We start from the raw sequence: 18,875 nt of genomic DNA, 5'->3' as shown, positions 1-18,875 counted from the left end.
TGCATGGAAGTCTTGTATCAGGGTAATTACATCAGTGATGTAGATGCATCCCATAATGTTGCTGATTTAAATGTCGAAAACATAAAATGAGTCTGGACTGCACGTCTTGACAGAGAAAAGAAGCCCCCGCCGGCCCACTTTTTCCCTGCATGAAATCTGTTCAGCCCTCCAGCATCTGACAGGTCTACGGGGACTTTCCTCCCTAAGGAGGGTTCAGCGGAAAACCGGTGTTCAAAGCAGCCCAGCCCCTGCTAGATTAGCCTTGTTCGTGGCGGACTTTTACCTCCGTGAAAAGGGGTGCCACTCAGGACTCAGTGGGAAGCTGCCATCGATCGATGTTAGACTCTTTCTTTCTCAGTCTACCATTGTAGAGCCAATAATACTTTAACACTTTATTGGTTTTACTTTTATTTGGACTTATGGTTTATATCTAAAGACATCACCTACCACGTCCTCAAACCAAAGTACTATATACAAACCTCAGAACTATACAGTATAGAGTCCTGAGACCGTGTGTCTACAACTGTTGGTATTATGGTTTGGCTTTTCATATACTTCATTCAGCCCAATAAAACATTTATTACTTTGCTATGCAATGCAAATAAAGCTATTGTAACTCATAAGATTTCTTCCTTTTAAATATGTAACATCTGATGACTCCCTGTTCAAAAGCAGCTTAGTTTCTATACTTATCAGGTCCCAAAACAAGAGTTTGGGTTTCAGGAGGATAATTATTAGCCAAGATGCCCATGTAAGGAAATCTGTGTCATGTTGATGCCCACTCTGCCAAAGACTGGAAAACTCAAGCACTCTGAGCAGTGTGAAGCTCTAAATGCTGGAAACCCTTTGCTTTATTTTGCTTAAATTGCACATGATGAACGACACAAAAGTTAAACTACGCAGGTGTGAAGACTTACCGAACTAATCCCTATCCATCAGCTGTCTTTGCAGAGTGCAAAAGTCCTGAGCCACCATTTGTTATATTTTACTACGAAAATGGGAATAGGTGCTGAGATTTATAGAAACAAAACTGAAAGTGTGTCATTGTGTGTTTTTCTTTCTAGGTATGCTTCTACTGCTTTAGGAGTGTGTTTAGGATCATTGTCATACTGAAAAATGGAGCAGTCACCAATAAGCTTTCCAAACTGTATAGCGGTTCAAAATCTGATAATACGTTTCATCTTCTGTAAACAGTTTTTTGTAGGCTTGCCACTTTTTTTGCTTTTTTTATACCCCACTTGTTCAATACTGCACACATGCCGAGAATGATCAAATAATTATCTTTGCCATTTCTCGTGTATTTGTACAAATAATTTAAAAACCCTTAAAAAAAACATTTTATGTAACATTTTCTGAAGCTGGCAGGTCCTAGAATTCATATTGTGCTGCTGTATCTATGTTAAGTGGAGCAGTAAAATTAAAGCAGGCACAGGTGTCCCTCTTGTGGTCAGACAGCCTCATTACATACATGCTCTTACTCTTTACACCCTTTATGACTAAAAACAGCCACGAGCTTTTTGTCCCTGAATGAAAATCATTGTTCACTTTCTAGAAAACCGCCATGTGATGAATCATTAGTTCTCCACATAGCACATAAGGGCCGTCACATGACAGCAGAAGACTCTGTTCGTGAGGTCACACTCCAATCATGCGCTATAAGAGTGACTGGAAAGCAGTCTGAAATGGTAACCTGGTATTTCACTTAAATCCCTGATGAAGAGCTTTTGATGCTCGTAAAGAATGATATCGTAGAGGCATGAGCTTTGTGCTTGTGTCATGGAAGCAACATGACATGCAGGATTATAGACTTTTATCACATCTGTTGAGACAATCTAGACTGATTATATTTATCGGACTTTATTCACATGCAGTTCACTCATTTAATAACACCAACACTAAACTCAAGTGACATAACATGCTTTATTGTAGAGGACAATCTGATACATGAGAACCATTAGTGCAATTTGATTTATTGATTTATTTCCCTGTTTGAACACACACAATAGCATTTCATGTATTTCATGTTGCCGTAGAGCTTTACCTGAAAACACCCATTACTGTGGATAATCTACACCATACCAATGAATGAGTCCTGTGAAATTTGTTGACACTATGATGTGCGGATTATCCTGAACACCTCCAAGACAAATAAAACTAAACCCATTTGAATGTTTAGCTACTGCTACAGATAGACATCCACTGCCAGGATGCTGTTTAGTGTTTGTTTTCTCCTTTCATAGGAAAAGGGATGCAAGTTTACCTGAGCTGTGTGACCATTTCAGTGTTTTTCTAGCTGTTGTTTCATGAACATGGGGACTATGATTCTTCTTCTAAAATAAGCTAAATGCCAACAATAACTTCAGATACAGTTCACTGGGCTGTGTGATTTATATAAAAATACAACTTGAACTTCAATATCCAGGTTACTGCTTCTTGAAAATCCTCTTGGCATCCACCCCTTCATAGTTGTAGCTCTGCAAAGAAAAAGACAAAAAGTGTCGATGGCTTGTGGAGACGTTTATTTATTGGGACTGAATTCGGGATCGACACCTCTGGACCTACTGACCTGCACGAGCTCTCCGCCCACCAGAGTTCTAGTCGTGGTCAGGAGCTTGTTGTTGTCTTTCCTGGTGAATTTGCCTTTCATCGTGTCCCCCTCCATCTCCCATGCACCCTGGTTAAAAATATACAGTCAAAGCACTCTTTAACACTCTCCTTTACTGTTTTACATTTGCATAAAAGCAACTTTTAATTCACCGTAGAGTGAATTATTCACTGGAAACTGTTCCTTTGCTTTTAGCTGCAGCTTTTAGTTGGCTTGGTTTCCACTATTTCCATTAGCAGCGAATTCATCATTCTTAAAAACAAGCCAGATTTGCCTAAAATAAACCATTTCTGGTTGCCTTTGTGCACTTATGAAACAGCACCTTGACCAAGTGCCTGTGCTTTAGTAATGTTTCTCTTTCGTGCACTCACTGAGACTTCAGTGCCATCAGCCAGGGTGTAGTCGAATGGAACGCCCAGAGTGAAGTCAACCTCTTTGGTGCGTAAAGTGCTGGACTCTTTGACGTGAAACTTGTCCCCGTTCTGCTCGATGGTGATCTTCAGGTTGTCGTGCTCTGCCACCTTACGTTTTACAAGATTAACACCTTGTAAAACACAAAAAGCACGGAAATATGAAACTGAATTGTTGAATGAAGATTGCTGATTGATAGCTATTGGTCATTAACCCCAGAACATGAACATGAGGTGATTTTATAGCCACGTGATAGTTATTAGTGTTCTAATCAGTCCTAAGATGAATGCTGTTACAACAACTACATTAAAACTTAACAACTCACTGCTCTGTGCAACACCTGCACCACACTGAACTCTATGGAAACACAGTTACACACATTATCCTCATAAATTCATAAGGCCAGGCTCAGAAAAAACAGAGTTTAAGTGCATGACTTGACAGTGAACTAAACACTGTCAAGTGCTCTCACACACACTCACCCATTTGCTCCATGAACTTGACATAGTTCTCACTGCGGTCGACCTTCCAGGTTCCATTAAAGGCCATGGCTGCAGGCTCGTCGGGTTGAAGGCAGCTGATGATGAAGTGCTACAGCAGACCGTGAGATTGTGATTCCCCAAAGGCCTCAATTTATACACATCCACCCCTCCTTGAGCTGGCATGGAAGATGCTGTTCTTTATCTCACTGATTATCTGTCTGCTGATGTGGCCATTTAAAGACGGTGTCAAATGTAGGCCGATAGCTGCACGACCTTAAGGATACGCTGATAAATGACAGGAGGGCAACTCCCCTCCGTGAATCTGGCACAGTTAAACACTGTCGCACTGTTCTGCAGGGGAAAAAAGAAAGGAGGGAGTTGTTTGAATGGGTGCCCCTTTCTGCTGCTCAATCTTTCTATTGTCACACAGTTTGTGCCTAGCGTGAAAATGATGGTCTATTTAACAATGCATTCTTACTGTGGCCTCATAGAGGACCCCAAACTTTCTATTTAGCCTAGTTTGAGGACAATGTTAGTGTCAGCAAAGTTTCAGAACTGTATTACAAGTAAAACTTCATTAACTTTATTTACAGTTTCAGACAGCATTAGGTTTATGAATATTAAAAAACCCAAAACTTGCATAACTTGCGTGCAATGCACCAGAATGAATATTCACTGTTAACTGTTGTTGACTAAAAATATAGTCTTCCTGTTTTAGGTCTTCCTCAACTGATTTGTGGAATTACATTAAAAACAAAATGGATGTATGTTTTTATGAGCTTTAGAGATGAAAATAATGTTACCTTTAACAAAACTATCACCATCTGTAGCTCCAAAACCCTGTCAGATGGACCCAAGCCCAAAAACCACTTCACAAGACTTCTCGAGGTAAAATGTGTTCATTTAAACATATTTTAAGCTTTATTCAGACTTTTAATTTTTATGCTTTTACCATTCATTGTTGTTTCATGTTCAGCTTTAACAGTTTAGCTTGTATTGTTTCAGTTGTTTATCCAGAGCTGCTAGCTAAACGTTTAACTGCTAGCCATAGCATTAGCTAAAAAAAAAAGCTTTTATCAGTAATGTTTAGCTAATAAGTTAAATGGTTTACCCAAAATAATTATCAAACACATTCTGTTGTTTTAGCACTGTTTTAGCTGCCAACCATTTATTCACTCTTTCCTGTGTTTTGGCTATTTACTGCTTTTTATTCGTTACCCTTGCTTAGCTTTATATTTTTCTTCTAACCTATTCAGGGTTGCTTCAGATCTTTAAGGTACTTTGCTGTTTTCAGTCAGTTGTGACAATCTTATTATATGCCATCTCACTAATGTAAAAGTACCTCCTGCAATAAACTACACGTGGTTTATGGCTGTTGACTGTAGTTTTAAATTTACTGTAGAAGTCCTCAGTCAGCTAGTTTCTAAATGATTTTTTTGACAACATGAATAACCGGCATAACTTACTCCTCCAAGAAAATATTTTCACACAATAAATATTATAAAAAAAGACAAATATGAATGGATTTTCAGACATAATAGCACTGTTAGCACAATGTTGGTTGGGGTTTAAGATGCATTCTTAGAGAGAGCAGACGAGATAGAGGACAAAACACCGCGGGTATTGTCCTTAGTTGTCATTCAGCTTGTGTCCACGGACAATGGGGCACTATAGCTGCATTCTTGAGCGGTAAAGCTGCACTCAGAGCTGCACAGCTCACTACAAGAATACTGAATACTCTCTGTATAACTCTAGAGTTCCTCTCAGTCACCAAGAGATGCCACTTCCATTTAACAATGAAGCGGGTAAATCCAAACCGAAAGACACGGATGATGAAATAACACAGATTATATTTTAGATCTTGTTCACCAGTCAGTGTCAGTATCAGTGACATTTCCATATTCATTGCACACTCCTTGGCCCAAAATAAAGCTGGGGTTGAAGCTACAGGACTCACATAAAAATGTGAGTAGTAGCAGCTGCAAAGGCCAAAAGTTAGCGGTATGTACATGAGCTCAAAAACTCCTCACACTTTAAGCCCTGCTCACTGCTCTTGTATTTAATTGTGGTTATAATCTACCAACCGCGGTGCCAGTGTTGTAAATTTGCTGCTAAATTGTAATTTACAACAAAGCATGTATATATAATCTTAGTAATTTATATTTTACAAGGCACTCAGTAGCACTGTAGCTTTGTTAACTTTGACAAAGCTACCTTTTGTCCCTGTTTCAAGTCTTTATTTGGGCTAAGTGGCTGCTATAGTTTCATAACATGAACAGCAATTAAATAGTTTTGCAATTTATCTTACTAACCTCCAAATATCACTAAGATGTAATTACAGCATTGTTACTTGATTACTTCCACACCGCCTTTACTGCAGTCAATAAAAGACAGTTTGTACTTTGACTTTTGATTGGGATGACCTGATACAATGCCTCTGGTAAATTGATGTGATAACTGGTGAGATTGTGACAGATAACACATTTATATACCTGCTTTTCTTTCCAACTTGTAATGCATTCAGTGTTTTATGATCTTTCTGTGAAGATATTGCTGCATCTACTGTGTGAGTTTGTACTAGCACTCCTTTATAAAATTAGCAAAAGGGTTTTGTATGCCATTCTTTTTTAAATATATATTTTTTGGCATGATTTTTCATAATAATTTTCCTCAATTATTCTTAATCTACATCATACTAGTAGATGAATATAAAGACACTTCAGTGTGTGTGTGTGTGTGTGTGTGTGTGTGTGTGTTCTTATCAGATTTGATTCACAGTGCTGGGACAAAAAACTCTTTATTTTGATTGGTGTCAGTGCATCTATGACATCATCTCTGTCCTTATCAAGAGAAAAAAATCTAATTTTTTCGGTGTTTACAAAAACATCTTGTCATCTATATTTTTCTTACTAGTGCTTAAAAGTTCGGAGTCACTTTTTAAAGAGCAGCACGTAAATTGATTAGAATGGTTTTTAGCTTTGTTAACACAACCAACACACAGCTGGTGATTTGTGATGATTTATTAAGCCTTTAACTGGAATCATGAACTTTGGAACCGGTTGCTGAAATCTGGTCTCTGTAAGTAGATAGCAGTGTAATAGGGTAAGCTTAAATGTACTCATCTGCCACTTTGTTAGGTACAACTGTTCGCTCGTTCTGTTCAGCCAGTCATACGGCATCAACTTAACTGGACGTATAGATGTGGTAAAGATGACCTGCTGAAGTTAAAACTGAGCATCTGAATGGGGAAGAAAGGGATTTAAGTGACTCTGAAAGTGCCTGATGGGTTGGTCTAAGTATTCAGTATCTGCTGATCTACTGGGTAAAAAAAATGTTGATGTCAGAGCTCAGAGGAGAAAGGCCAGGCTGCTTTGAGCTGATAAGAAGGCAAAAGTAAATTAAATAACCGCTCATTATAACCAAGGTATGCAACTCTGAACACACACTGAAGCCACAGAAAACCTTCCTGTCGGCTAAGAACAGGAAACCAAGGTTTAGAAATGCTCAACAAAACTGGACAATGCAAGACTGGACAACATCTGATGAGTCTCAGTTTTTCATGCATGTAAAATTTGGCACAAGATGAAAGCATGGATCCATCCTGCCTTTTATCAACAAGGTGGTGTAATGGTGTGGGGGATATTTTCTTAGTACCAACTGAGCATTATTTAAACACCACAGCCTTCCTAAATATTGTTGTTGGCCATATCCATCCCTTTATAACCACAGTGCACCCATCTTCTGATTTCTGCTTCCAGCAGAAATACACCATGTCATCTCAAACTGGATTCTTGAACATAATGAGTTCACAATCCAATAAAGGACCTTTGGGTTGTGGAGGAACAGGAGATCCTCATTATGGATGTGTAGCCAACAAGTCCGCAACAACTGTGTGATGCTATCATGTCAACATGAACCAAACTCTCTGAGGAATGTGCCATGAAGTATTAATACATTTCTGAAGGATAAAGATGGGGTCCAACCCAGTACTATAGCGAGGTGCACCTAATAAGTTGTTTGCTTGGTGTAAATGGATTTATTGGCAGACATGTACAGATAAAGAAAATATTTAGCTAAAAACCAGGAAGAGAGTAAGGCAAAAACCTAGAAATTATACTATGTATATGTTGAAAATGTTACAATTTTACTAGGAACTGTATTTAATTTTATTTAGAGGTGAAATGCTTGTTTGCTGGAATACAGCATTTTAGTTCTCTGCCCTCATGCTTGCCTTTAAGGATCAAACCTGATAAGAAACATCTGTGATGCAGTACTCCATCTAGTGGACCACTGATAGAGCTGCTGTGTCACTTCACTGTAGGCAGACTGCTCACGCCGAGACTGATCAACAAGTCAAATGCGCTTCTAAACATTTCTAAAGTTGCTCTTTCAGACTGAATTTCAAAATAAAAAACTTGTAAATTGGCATTTTTTTAGTCTGTAGATGTCAGGTTTGCATATTTACAGAGCAGTCCCATAAGAAATAGTTTATCCATTAATTATAACAACAGGTAAATGTTAAATTTCAGTCAGGTTTGGCTGGCATTTCGCCTGAGCTACGGAAAACCAACCACTGCTGTGCCAAGTCTCCTGATGCCTGCATACATAGTGTAAGCACAATCCCTGGCCTAAAAATATACCCAGAACCTCTGGAGAGTAACTGAAAGTCAATATTATTGAGGCTTAGCAATGAGGCAATATTTGAATTTCAAATGAGTCTCAGACAGTAGAGAAAGGAAGCATTCAGTCACCCAGACAGGAGTGCACACAGATGATGAAAAAGCGGGCACGTGACCCAGCGCTGTCAAATAGCCAGCGCATTATGCGTAAGGAGAAACACTGTTTCTGTGAAAGGAAATGGGATAATTGATCCAAATTAGGAGATAGTGACCTAAAGCGAGTGAAAGGCAGAATGTAAGCAGTGTTAATACGTGTCCAGGTCCATACAACGCTGTGACAGGAGCAAATGAATTTAAATTCAGCACCACCTCTTGAAGACACTTAATTTTTATGGTTTCCCAGTTATTTCAGTGTTTTAGTGCATCTTAAATCAGACCTATAATCAAATCAAAGTCCTCAAAATCACGAAACAAAATTGTAATCTTAATTGCTGGCTGTCTTCTCAGTGCATCCCCTATCCAGCGCTTCACCCTTCCATATTTATTTTCCCTCGCTGACGGTGCGTTCCAACTCTGAGTGAGGGATTACACGCACGGCTTGGCCTACATCCTACAGCCTCTGCTGAGACTGGTGCTGCCACCCACCACAGGACTTCGGCTGCTCCGGGGGGCTACCAGCATGGCTGGGGTGTGGGTTCGTAAATGATCCAGGACGAGGCGCCATGCAGTGCCACCCTTTAAGCAGGCTCCTTAAAGAAAAAACCTCCGATAGGCTTGTAAAGAGTGCACATGTTGACACCAGCTGGATGACAGAGTTGCATAACTTAAACACACATACACACACATTAGCTGCAACATGTGTATTCTGTTATACACAGTGATTTTCTGTCAGTCTCCTTTTGAACGTGAGCAGACTGCTGGTACACGGGCCAACCAGTTCATTCTTTCAAAAATTTAAATGTTCTCTATGAAATGTACGTTTTTTAGGTAAAATTAGAATATCTGGGCCTGAGATTGTGTCCTGTGATGAAATCTTTCAAGGAATTTTACACATTCAGTCAACAAGCAACAAAAAAACAAGAATAACCCATTATCATTTATTCGTTTTAGTCTCAAATGAGAGAAAAAACCAAATCAGATATCGAGCGTGTTGCAACATCTAAATGAACAAGCAGGTTGGGATAGCGGCTCAGTGGTTAGCACTGTCCCCTCACAGAAAAAGGGTCCTGGGTTTGAATCCACTGACCTTTCTCTATGGAGTTTACATATCCTCTGTGTGTGTGGGTTACCTCAGGGTGCTCTCTGACTTCCCACAGACCAAAAACTTGCATGCTGTGTGACTGTGAGAGTGTATGGTTGTCTGTCTGTCAGTATTGGCCCCGTGTTTCATCCTGCGTCAACCCCCTCCCTCATTATGACATTAAACTGGATGAACAGAAGAAATTGAACGGCTGGAACAGATGAAGTAACCTCTATTTTGTTCCTGATGAAAACAAGAAAAAAGAAACTAACACAAAAACTATGATGAAATATATTGCCACTTTCGCCAGCGAATAAAAATGAGATGAAAATGTTCTGCAGAGATGAGATCCAATCAGAAGTCGTCTCCATGTGCAGTAAAGTTGATCTGCCCCCGAGACACGGTACATAATGTCAAAATGTCAACGCTTGGGAGCAAGAGAAAAGCAGACATATGGACACATTTCACATTTAATGTCAATAAATAAGACACTCTTTAACCATCTGGAGCAACTCTCAAACTTTAACTCTAGTCAACTGAACCAACTTTAGAAAAAGTTCGCTATAATCTTATGATATTTAGTCGACTAAAGCTAAAAGAATTATGACTAAAACTGAACCAAATTTTGCTGTCAAAGTTAACACAGAAGCTGTGATCCGGGGCAGTAGTATGAGAAGACCTAGCGTGCGGTTTTAAATCAGTATATCCCAGAAATCATCCGCAATGGTTCTTTGTTGTACACAACTGAATTCGCCATGCAAAGCCAGGTCTCCATGACACTACATTCATTAGTCATACTGATAAGGATCTCAATCAGCGTCTGTGTACGTCTATTTTATCACAATAACAAGGAAGGAGGCCAAGTTCTGCAACTGCACTTTGGAAGGTGATTATTTTTGGAGACGATCTCTAAAGGGCCCCAAAATGAGCAAAATAAAATGACAAAAACCAGGAAAATCCATGCAGCTGATCAAATAAACTTTCGATTCAAATTCAAATTCATAAGAGAGGGGTATGTGAACACCGCTGGAAATCAACTTGAGGTTTTACAGCTATTTTTTCTCCATTACTTCCTGTACAGGATGCCTGAAACCTTGGCTAATTAATAGTGAGTTCAATATAATAAGAAGTGTAAGAGCAGCAAAAATAAAGTATAAGATTTTTCAGTATGAGGGTTGTAGATAAGTACAGTAAACACTGCTGGTGATTGGATATCTCTGTGGGGGAGGACTAACTGACCTTATTATATAAGATGCAGTGGTGAGTGTTGTAATTATCTCCAGTAATGAAGCTGTAAAAGTCTATGAGTATGGACTGTGGAGATAGGAGCGTGTCTATAAATGGCATCCGCTTGATGCCGAACTCTTTCTGTACAGCAGAGTTGTTGCAGAGCAGCAGATTCTGCATAAACCACTAAATTTACTCTTTTTTGTGTGTTTTATTTTATTTTTTTCTAGCAAGTGGCTGAATCCTCACCAGAAATTATTTTTGATGAGAACTGCTGAAACTGTGCACCCAGACAAGTGTGTCCTAATTAAAAAGTTTGCAAAGTTGTGAAGCTTTTTTTTCTTTCTTTCCAAAACGTCCGTGAGTGCGGCCGTATTTCAAATAGGCTTTTTTTTTAAAAATGGCACAAGTCTTATTGTACTACCGAGGAGAAGGTCCTCGGAGTTCAGCTGTAAATGTAAAACACGGCGCTATGATTCCCACACTCCTGCTTGATTGAAGAGATGTTAATTACAATCATCTCATCTCCTCTGGTTGATTTTAATTTGCACTCGGTGCATTTGACCCAATTTTGTTTTAATGAAGTTGGCATTTTCAGCAAAGTTCACATGCCTGAAATGCTTTGCCGGGGACAACTTTCTGGTTTGTGTCGGGAGGCCGGCGCTTGTGAGCTTTTGTAGCTTTTTTTTAAACTTTTTACCGTGAATTAACTGCTCAAAATCTCTAAATGTCACCGCCGCGCTTGTGCTTCTCATGACAACTTAACACCTCTCCCTCCTCAGCTGACGTCCACTTGATCCAGCATATGGGCAAACAAACAGAGGCTTGTTCACGTTTTGTGTGACTCTGGTGCAAACTTCTAACCCACGCTGTTTGAGCGCTTTTTTTGTCATCAATAACCCCTATTTAGCAGATTTTCCACAATTACTCTTCCACGGGGTATAAGGTGACTGTCATCCAACATTGTGTAAGTAATATTCTGTCACAAGCATTCTCACAAGTTTTTATAATGCTCTCTTAGTTCTTCCCACCTAATCTTGACGTTTCCTCTTCTCTTTTTGACCGCTGAGGCGGGGTTTTTTTCTTTTTATTGTGCCGAGAGGACGAAGTCTAAGCTCTTAATTGCAGGTGGTTGTGTGGGTACGATGTTCCCAATCCCAACCCCTTTTGTTCCCATCGCTGTGGGAGAAACAAAGGTTCCTATTTTTTCTTCTTTTTACTCCCTGCCTTGACTCTCAGAAGTAGTGTGGGGATGAAGAAAGGATTAAGTTAACATTTCTCATGACCTCTGAGGGCTGGGGTTGAAGAGGAAGCCGGCATAGCACTTACAATAAAAGAAACAAAAAAACTGTGTGTGTACGTGAGAGTACACACATCTGTCAAAATTGGTTGAAAAATTACCCAAAAATGGATACCTACAAATCTAACTCCCTTTAACATCATTTTATCTTTCACAACCTATTAGCGCGCTAAATGCTCACACATTCCCTCAAAACAGTAATCAAGTGCTAATATAATTCGGAGCAGTGCTGCTCTGGAAATCTCTCCCACTGAGACTGAATGAGTCATACCGCATGGCGAAGGCTGCTACAGTTAACTGTTGTTGTTCATTTGTTTCCCATTACAGAAGCTCCATTTTAGCTAATTAGTCTTGACAGTAACTTTTCCCTGCGGTGTTGATTAGATCTAATTAATGACTGCAGGCAAGATGGAGGACCGGTGCCCTGAAGGAGCCATTTTCGCACATCAATGGGTAATTAAGGCTATTTTTTTTCTGAAACAAAGCAAAATTATTCTCTTTTTTTTCTCATTGGCATTTAAAACTTTTAATCAATACTCTCTCGATAATCTACATATATTCTCAAATGACAGCATCATTTTTGAGCATTTTAAAAGGGTGCACAGCACTATTGATTTTATGCAGTGTTGTGTCCCTGTAGTTGCACCTGTTTGCAAAGCACCGATTCCCCAACTTTGCTTTAAGAGGATGAATATGAAGCAGGCTGCACAGGGACAAAGAAGAGCAAACACAAGCAAACTTCCTTTGGATTGAATTTAAATGAGCAAATGAATTTAAATCAGCTGCTGCAAGGTTACAGTGTTGTGACATGACTTTTTAAGGAAACCGAAGCTTCTTTGGACGTTTTGCTGTCAGGCTTTCTTTGACCTCAGCCCCTTTCTTTGTCATTGCGTCATACGATCATAATCTTTCAGTTGTAGCTCATCCACAGCTGCCTTCCACCTCCCATCAGTTCAGTGAACATGGAGTGGAGAGCTGAAGGGGATTAGATCTGAGGCAAATGTCTCATAGGAAAACACCATGGCAAAGTATGCATGTTGCATGGGAGCAGATCGCCTGGACGATCTGATTAACAGCGTGAAAATGTTCCTTATCTGTGATTAAAACCTCCATACAAATGCAGCAACAGCCAGGGAGAGAAGAAGATGAGATTAGATGATTGTGGAGGATATGGATTTTGTCACGTATGTACAGCATCTGCCAGCAATGTACAGCAACAATTTTTTAGATTTTCAGTTCTGATCACAAAGTGATGTAAAAGGTTATCTTTGTGCGTGTGAAACCAAAGGAGAAGATGTAAAACCTATTTTACTATGTATAAAATAGGACAAAACACTTTCCTGAGAAATTCTCTCAACTAAAGCAGACTTCCCAAAAAAACAGAAAATCTCATTGGGCCCATGCAATCTTAAATCTTCACTCTAACCAAAATACAAGAGATAGTGATGCATTTCCTTGAACATTTTATTCAAAAACCATAAACAACACAGGTAGTTACAGGCTATAACGTGTAAAGAGTTAAGGCCAGTGTGTGGCCCACCTGCCACTGGGACATAAACTGTGTTTGCGTGGGTTTTCTTTGAGTACTCCGGCTTCCCCCCACAGTCCAAAGACATGCAATTAGTGGGGTTAGTTTAATTGGGGTTTAATTGGTGAATCTAAAATTGCCCATAGATGTGAGTGTGTGTAAAATGGTTGCCCATCTCTCCGTGTTAGCTCTGTTACAGATTGCCAGTGGAGTACTGGTTGGGTGGCCTAGTAGCTAGGCTACAGCCTCCCCACCCCGCAACCCTGATTAGGATAAGTGAAGAAAAATGGATATCTGGAATTATGTAATGTAGCTGGGAAATTTCAAACTGAATTTCTGTTATCTCTGCAACCCACCTGCAGTACCTTAGTACTGCAGGTGGGTTACTTTGGGAATCATTATCCTAAAGAATTAAATTCATGTTCATCAGTTAAATAAACCAGTTAAAGAAAATCATGTTGAATTATTTTTAACTTAATCATAACCAGTACTTGCTAACTCTAGCATGAGACCACATGTTCACCATAGACTTCATACTGTATTAAAAATAGACATAGTCACTGCAACAATACCTGTTGTGTTGTTGACAAGTATTTTGAAGCATCAAATTTTTTCAATGTTTGTTTTTTATAAGCCTGACATGACCATAGTGAGAGAGCAGGAAGTTGTTAGTTAGCTAGTGCTGGCTAGCTAGTTAGCAAGGTATATTTGCAATCTACTATGATAACAAGCTGGATTCCTGCTTCTTAGCTAGCAAGAGACAGGCCTAAAACAAAATGTACAACTTCCACTTCTAGTGGAAGTTGTACAGTGAAAAAAGACATATCGTTGTTAGAAAGCTAAAAAGGTGACAAAATCACCTCCATACAATGACCACAAATAGAGAGATTCTTATGATAAAACGTTTCTGTCCAGCTGGTAATGATGTTTAAAATTTCGCACTTATTTGGGGACTCGGCCAACGGTGAGATTCTGCATGTAGAAACCCAGTAAATAGTTTCACAGGGTTTTCGATTATGAGCAATGATGATCTAACTATGGAAAGTAACATCAGGTGAGCGACAACATTGTGAAACGATAGTATATGTTCCATTAGAAACTACAAGTCTGTATGATATGAACCTCTGTGATATCAGTCCTTATATCAAAACACAGCCATCTTTGAATGTTGGAAGTCGCTGTTAGTATGGAAATGTTTGAACCTGCAAAAATCAGATCGTTTAATGAGCACTAGATATCAGAAAATACCATGTGGGACACTGCTGTAGCTCACTGGGTTGAACAGGCAATCCATATGTTGTAAATCTAACACAGAGGCCTGAGTTTGAATCTGCCCTCAGGTTATTTTTTATATTTTTCCCCCGGTCTTTCTTCCAGCTTTCCTATCTTCTCTCCACTCCCCTATTGCAACACACAAAAAAAATATTACAAACACGCCTTTTTATTGATTGCAGTCGAGAACAAATGCTTTACTACACAACATGAACAGCAAATTATATATGAGCATAATTATGGAACACTGGTATTAAACAAATAAACACGACTATAATGAAACTGATTACATACTGATTACTGATTACATGTGTGTTATGGAACAGTAGTAATTTCACCTTAAAAGTAATTATGTACACAGTATTGAGTGTTTGCCTTTTTTTTTCATAGTTATTTTTTTTAATCAAAATATGAATGACTGTGAAAAAAAAGGTTCTGGTCCCCACAATGCAAGCAATACAAGTAGACACACATGTATTTCTGGGGTTACATGTGAGTACTTTTATTGAAATAACCCGTTCCAAGCCTCTTTCAATGACCACCTGATTTAAGTGTTAACCTATGGAAGCCCGTTTCCGCCACTAAAAAAAAAAAAAAAAAGTATCCATAACTTGACATTTTCAGTTATGGTTCTCGAAATTTCGACTTATTAACTCGAAATTTCGAGTTAGCGCTGCCAATCAGTAAACTACATGAATTACGTCATTTCCTTGTTAGCCGGAGCTGAAGCCCTCAGCTATAAATGCTACAGCTAAGCTACCAGTATTACAGCCAGTCATGAATGCACAAATTACTGAGCATTTTCAGCGTGGCTTCACAAATGATGAAATCTTTGTGTTATTAGCTGAATCATGGCGTTACTATCAGCAAACGTACTCTTGAAAGTGCCACTTTGTTGCTATACATTGGTAGCTCACGATCTGGTTTTGAGTGCACATTCCTCTGCGCCATATCCTTCTGGGTAACAAGAAAATGATGTCATTCACATAGATTACTGATTGGCAACTCGAAATTTTGAGTTACTTTTCGAAATTTCGAGAAAGATAACTCAAACTAAATTTTAAATAATGGATACTTTTTTTCTTTTTTAGTGGCGGAAACGGGCTTACATATTAACCAAAGATTAAGCCCAGAGTTAACTTTAAAACAAGACGGAGGTGTGGAAAGTAAGGGTTAACCGAAAGGTCTTCATTTTTCTACAATGTCCTCACTCTGATGGGCTAAAAGTCAAGCTGGTCCTCACTATGATATTTGGACAAGTACACTCATGTTTTTCACAGTAAAGACGAATTATAGCTATCATATTACCTAATATTTCAAAAGACACTCGTGAATAATTTCACATTAATTTTCATACTGACAGTGATTGAGATGACTCTGCTTGATCTGATGCTAGTAGTGAGAAGTCCTCATTTAGAAATATTTTAGCATCTTTCATTAGCATAAACATACCCATATGGAAAAGATATATATAAATCTTATAAGGTTTGTATCTGTCTTGTGTGAAACTTGTATGAAAAGCATACAAGAGTGAAAACAGATATAAGATCCCTTGAAAAATTGTATAAATGAAACTTTTATGTTTTGGATACTTACTAAAACAATATATGAAAGTAATGAGAAAGTGGCCACTTTCATGAGTAAATCATATAAGCCTTATATGATTCACTATATGAAGTAGGCCACATCTTATGCAAGTCTTTTATAAGTTTTTACTATTTCTTTTCCATATGGGTATATACCAAACTAAAGAAGATAGTGGGACGTTTAGCAAGTAAAGAGACAATCTGTGTCAATCTGTCAGATGCCTCAATGCCTGACAGAAACATTGCTTTATACAGGGTAATACCATGTAGTATGAACAAGTGGTAGCTCATATTTAGCAGTGGTATAAGGCTACTGTGCATTATGTGCTTTTGGGATACTCCAGTTTCTTGTGTGGGGAAATGGCATTTCCTACTTACAGCTTTAGTTTGAAGACAGGGCCTACCTATATATCCCAACTGTTATAAGGTCAGAAGGTAAGAGGCAGTGTAAACCCTGGATAAATCTATCACAGGGCTAATAAAGACAGAAAAACAACAAAAACAGCCAATTTGGAATCACCAGTTAACTTAATGCTATCTATGTCTTCGAGAGGATGCCAGACTACCTGGAGGGACCCATGCAGACAGTAGAAGAACATGCAATCTCCCCAGCCTGGATTCAAACCCAACCACTTCTTTCTGCAAGGCGACAGAGCTAACCACCATACCAGTCAACTGATGCTAAATTTCATCATATAAGAGAAACGTTTTATAATCCAAGTTCTTTTTGTTTATGAATGAAAAATTAACTTACTTCTGCCATCATTTTATAGATATAACATTAATAACCCAGCAAGTCGTGTACCAACATTTTTGCAAACTTTCCAAGCTGTTGTTCAGACTTGAGCTAGTGTGACTTTTTTTTTCTTTTTAACAGACACCAGTTTTACTGTTGCAGAATAAACTTACCCTTTCACTCCACTAATGCTTCCAATTTGAAAGAAAACCTCTATATTCCTATGCTGGTGTAAGTCATAACCCAGAGCAGAGTACACTATTTCGCCAGCCCCATGTAGTGTATAATTGCATGGTTGAGGAGAGACATGGTGGTTCCTGATGAGCGTTGTACAGACTGGTGTAGGTGTGTCCCTGATGATTATCTCGAGGTACTCTGGAGTCTGATCACGGACTCCCCTACTTCCATCACCACCTGCTTGCAGAAATCCAAATAATTACTAGCGTGTTAATGTGGGTGGTGGTCCTTATCTGCAACCAATCGCACTGAAGCATGATGGAACTGCTGCTATTGCTCATGGCATTGCTCATTTCTTCCAAGAAGAAGAGCAGAGCGAATCTCATTAAGGAGTGGATTTCATGAAACGAATGTAAAGCTTTGTTCGGTGACCATTAGTTGTTATTTTAAATCTGAAGTTGTAGATTCATTTATGTGGTTTTTAAAAATCCATTTCCTTTTTGTTGCATCAAATATTGACAAAAAGATTAAACCTACTCAGGCCTGACATGACAAGTTGATGATTCAGATCTTGAAGATTAAGTGAAATAGTGACGGACAGATGAAAATTGTGGACGGAACAGATTAAATCATGAGCAATAGCCTTTAAATGACTCTTTCAGTATGATTCAAAGAGACAAAGACTTTGTATACCGTGGTATCTAAGACATATTATTTGTAGTCTTTTAACTGTGGCCACATTTCCATGTCTATATGGTTGCATGCATACCAATTTCTAACATGGTTTGAAGATGGTTGTTAATGTGTATGTCTTGTTCATGTGTTTCATGCAGAATAGCGTTGTATGTAGTCTATTGAGTCTTGTTCAGCTTTCTCACTACATAAGAGTGAACTGAGATGATTGAAATGATTTTTAGGGAACTATTTTATTTGGGAATCCTGGACCGAGAGAGAGTTTATCAGCAAATTGTAGTCTACCTCACAGACTACAATAATAATCATATAATTAAAGAATCTGTAGATCCTGTAGGGGAACGATATGGCCTTGGTTTGACTGACAGAAGGCTAGCTCAGTTTTCACTTTTGGCAGATCTGGTCAATCCTGCTTCAGCGGTATCTCTCCACCTGTTTAAACCCTGCTCCTCCCACCACTTTAAATGCACAGCATGACACACATACAACTGTGAACCTTCCTCAAACACAGAGGAAACACTTGGGGATTACAACGTTAGTTTTTCAGAGTCAATCACCTAGAAAATAGAGCCCTGAATGGGTGCCCGAACCAATATACGGTCACTTAGGCACAGAGGGCTGACCAAAGAACACAGCCAAGTGGAAGGAATACAGGCATGCTGGGAGTTGAGAATGTAAATTAAAACGTGCCCGAGGATTAAAAAAAGTGGAACAACCTTTCTCACGTTTCCAGATCCTCACACAATAGCTGGCAAACTGACATAAGTCAGTTGTTGCTCAGATATGCAGGGCAAGAAAGGAAAGTAGTAGTGAATAACTTGCCTATTATTCTTATTGTGCTGTGGTGTAATTTCACATTTCTTTACCCAGAAATGATAAGATACCCTCCACACATACGCACACACACAAATTCTCATTGTCGATGACTCTGCTTTACAATTCCTCTGAGCTGTGGATTATTCATGAGATTAGAATCTCTCGAGCATGTGTCACTTCGAA

The 18,875-nt window shown here is 38.9% G+C and overlaps 1 protein-coding gene across 1 annotated transcript; it reads right to left on the bottom strand.

Annotated features, from left to right (window-relative positions):
• Positions 1–1,901: 1,901 nt before the first annotated feature.
• On the bottom strand, positions 1,902–3,790 carry LOC116333173 (fatty acid-binding protein, intestinal-like). Its single transcript, XM_031756358.2, has 4 exons — positions 3,499–3,790; positions 2,977–3,149; positions 2,567–2,674; positions 1,902–2,474 (listed from the first exon to the last, which is right to left on the bottom strand). The coding sequence occupies exons 1-4, from the start codon at positions 3,563–3,565 to the stop codon at positions 2,424–2,426; spliced, it is 399 nt and encodes a 132-aa protein (XP_031612218.1). The 5' UTR covers positions 3,566–3,790; the 3' UTR covers positions 1,902–2,423.
• Positions 3,791–18,875: the final 15,085 nt, after the last annotated feature.

This window comes from Oreochromis aureus, linkage group 3 (genome assembly GCF_013358895.1).
Source record: "Oreochromis aureus strain Israel breed Guangdong linkage group 3, ZZ_aureus, whole genome shotgun sequence".
Lineage (NCBI taxonomy): Eukaryota > Metazoa > Chordata > Actinopteri > Cichliformes > Cichlidae > Oreochromis > Oreochromis aureus.
The sequence above is the reverse complement of the archived record's forward strand: the minus strand, read 5'-3'. Positions and strand labels throughout refer to the sequence as shown.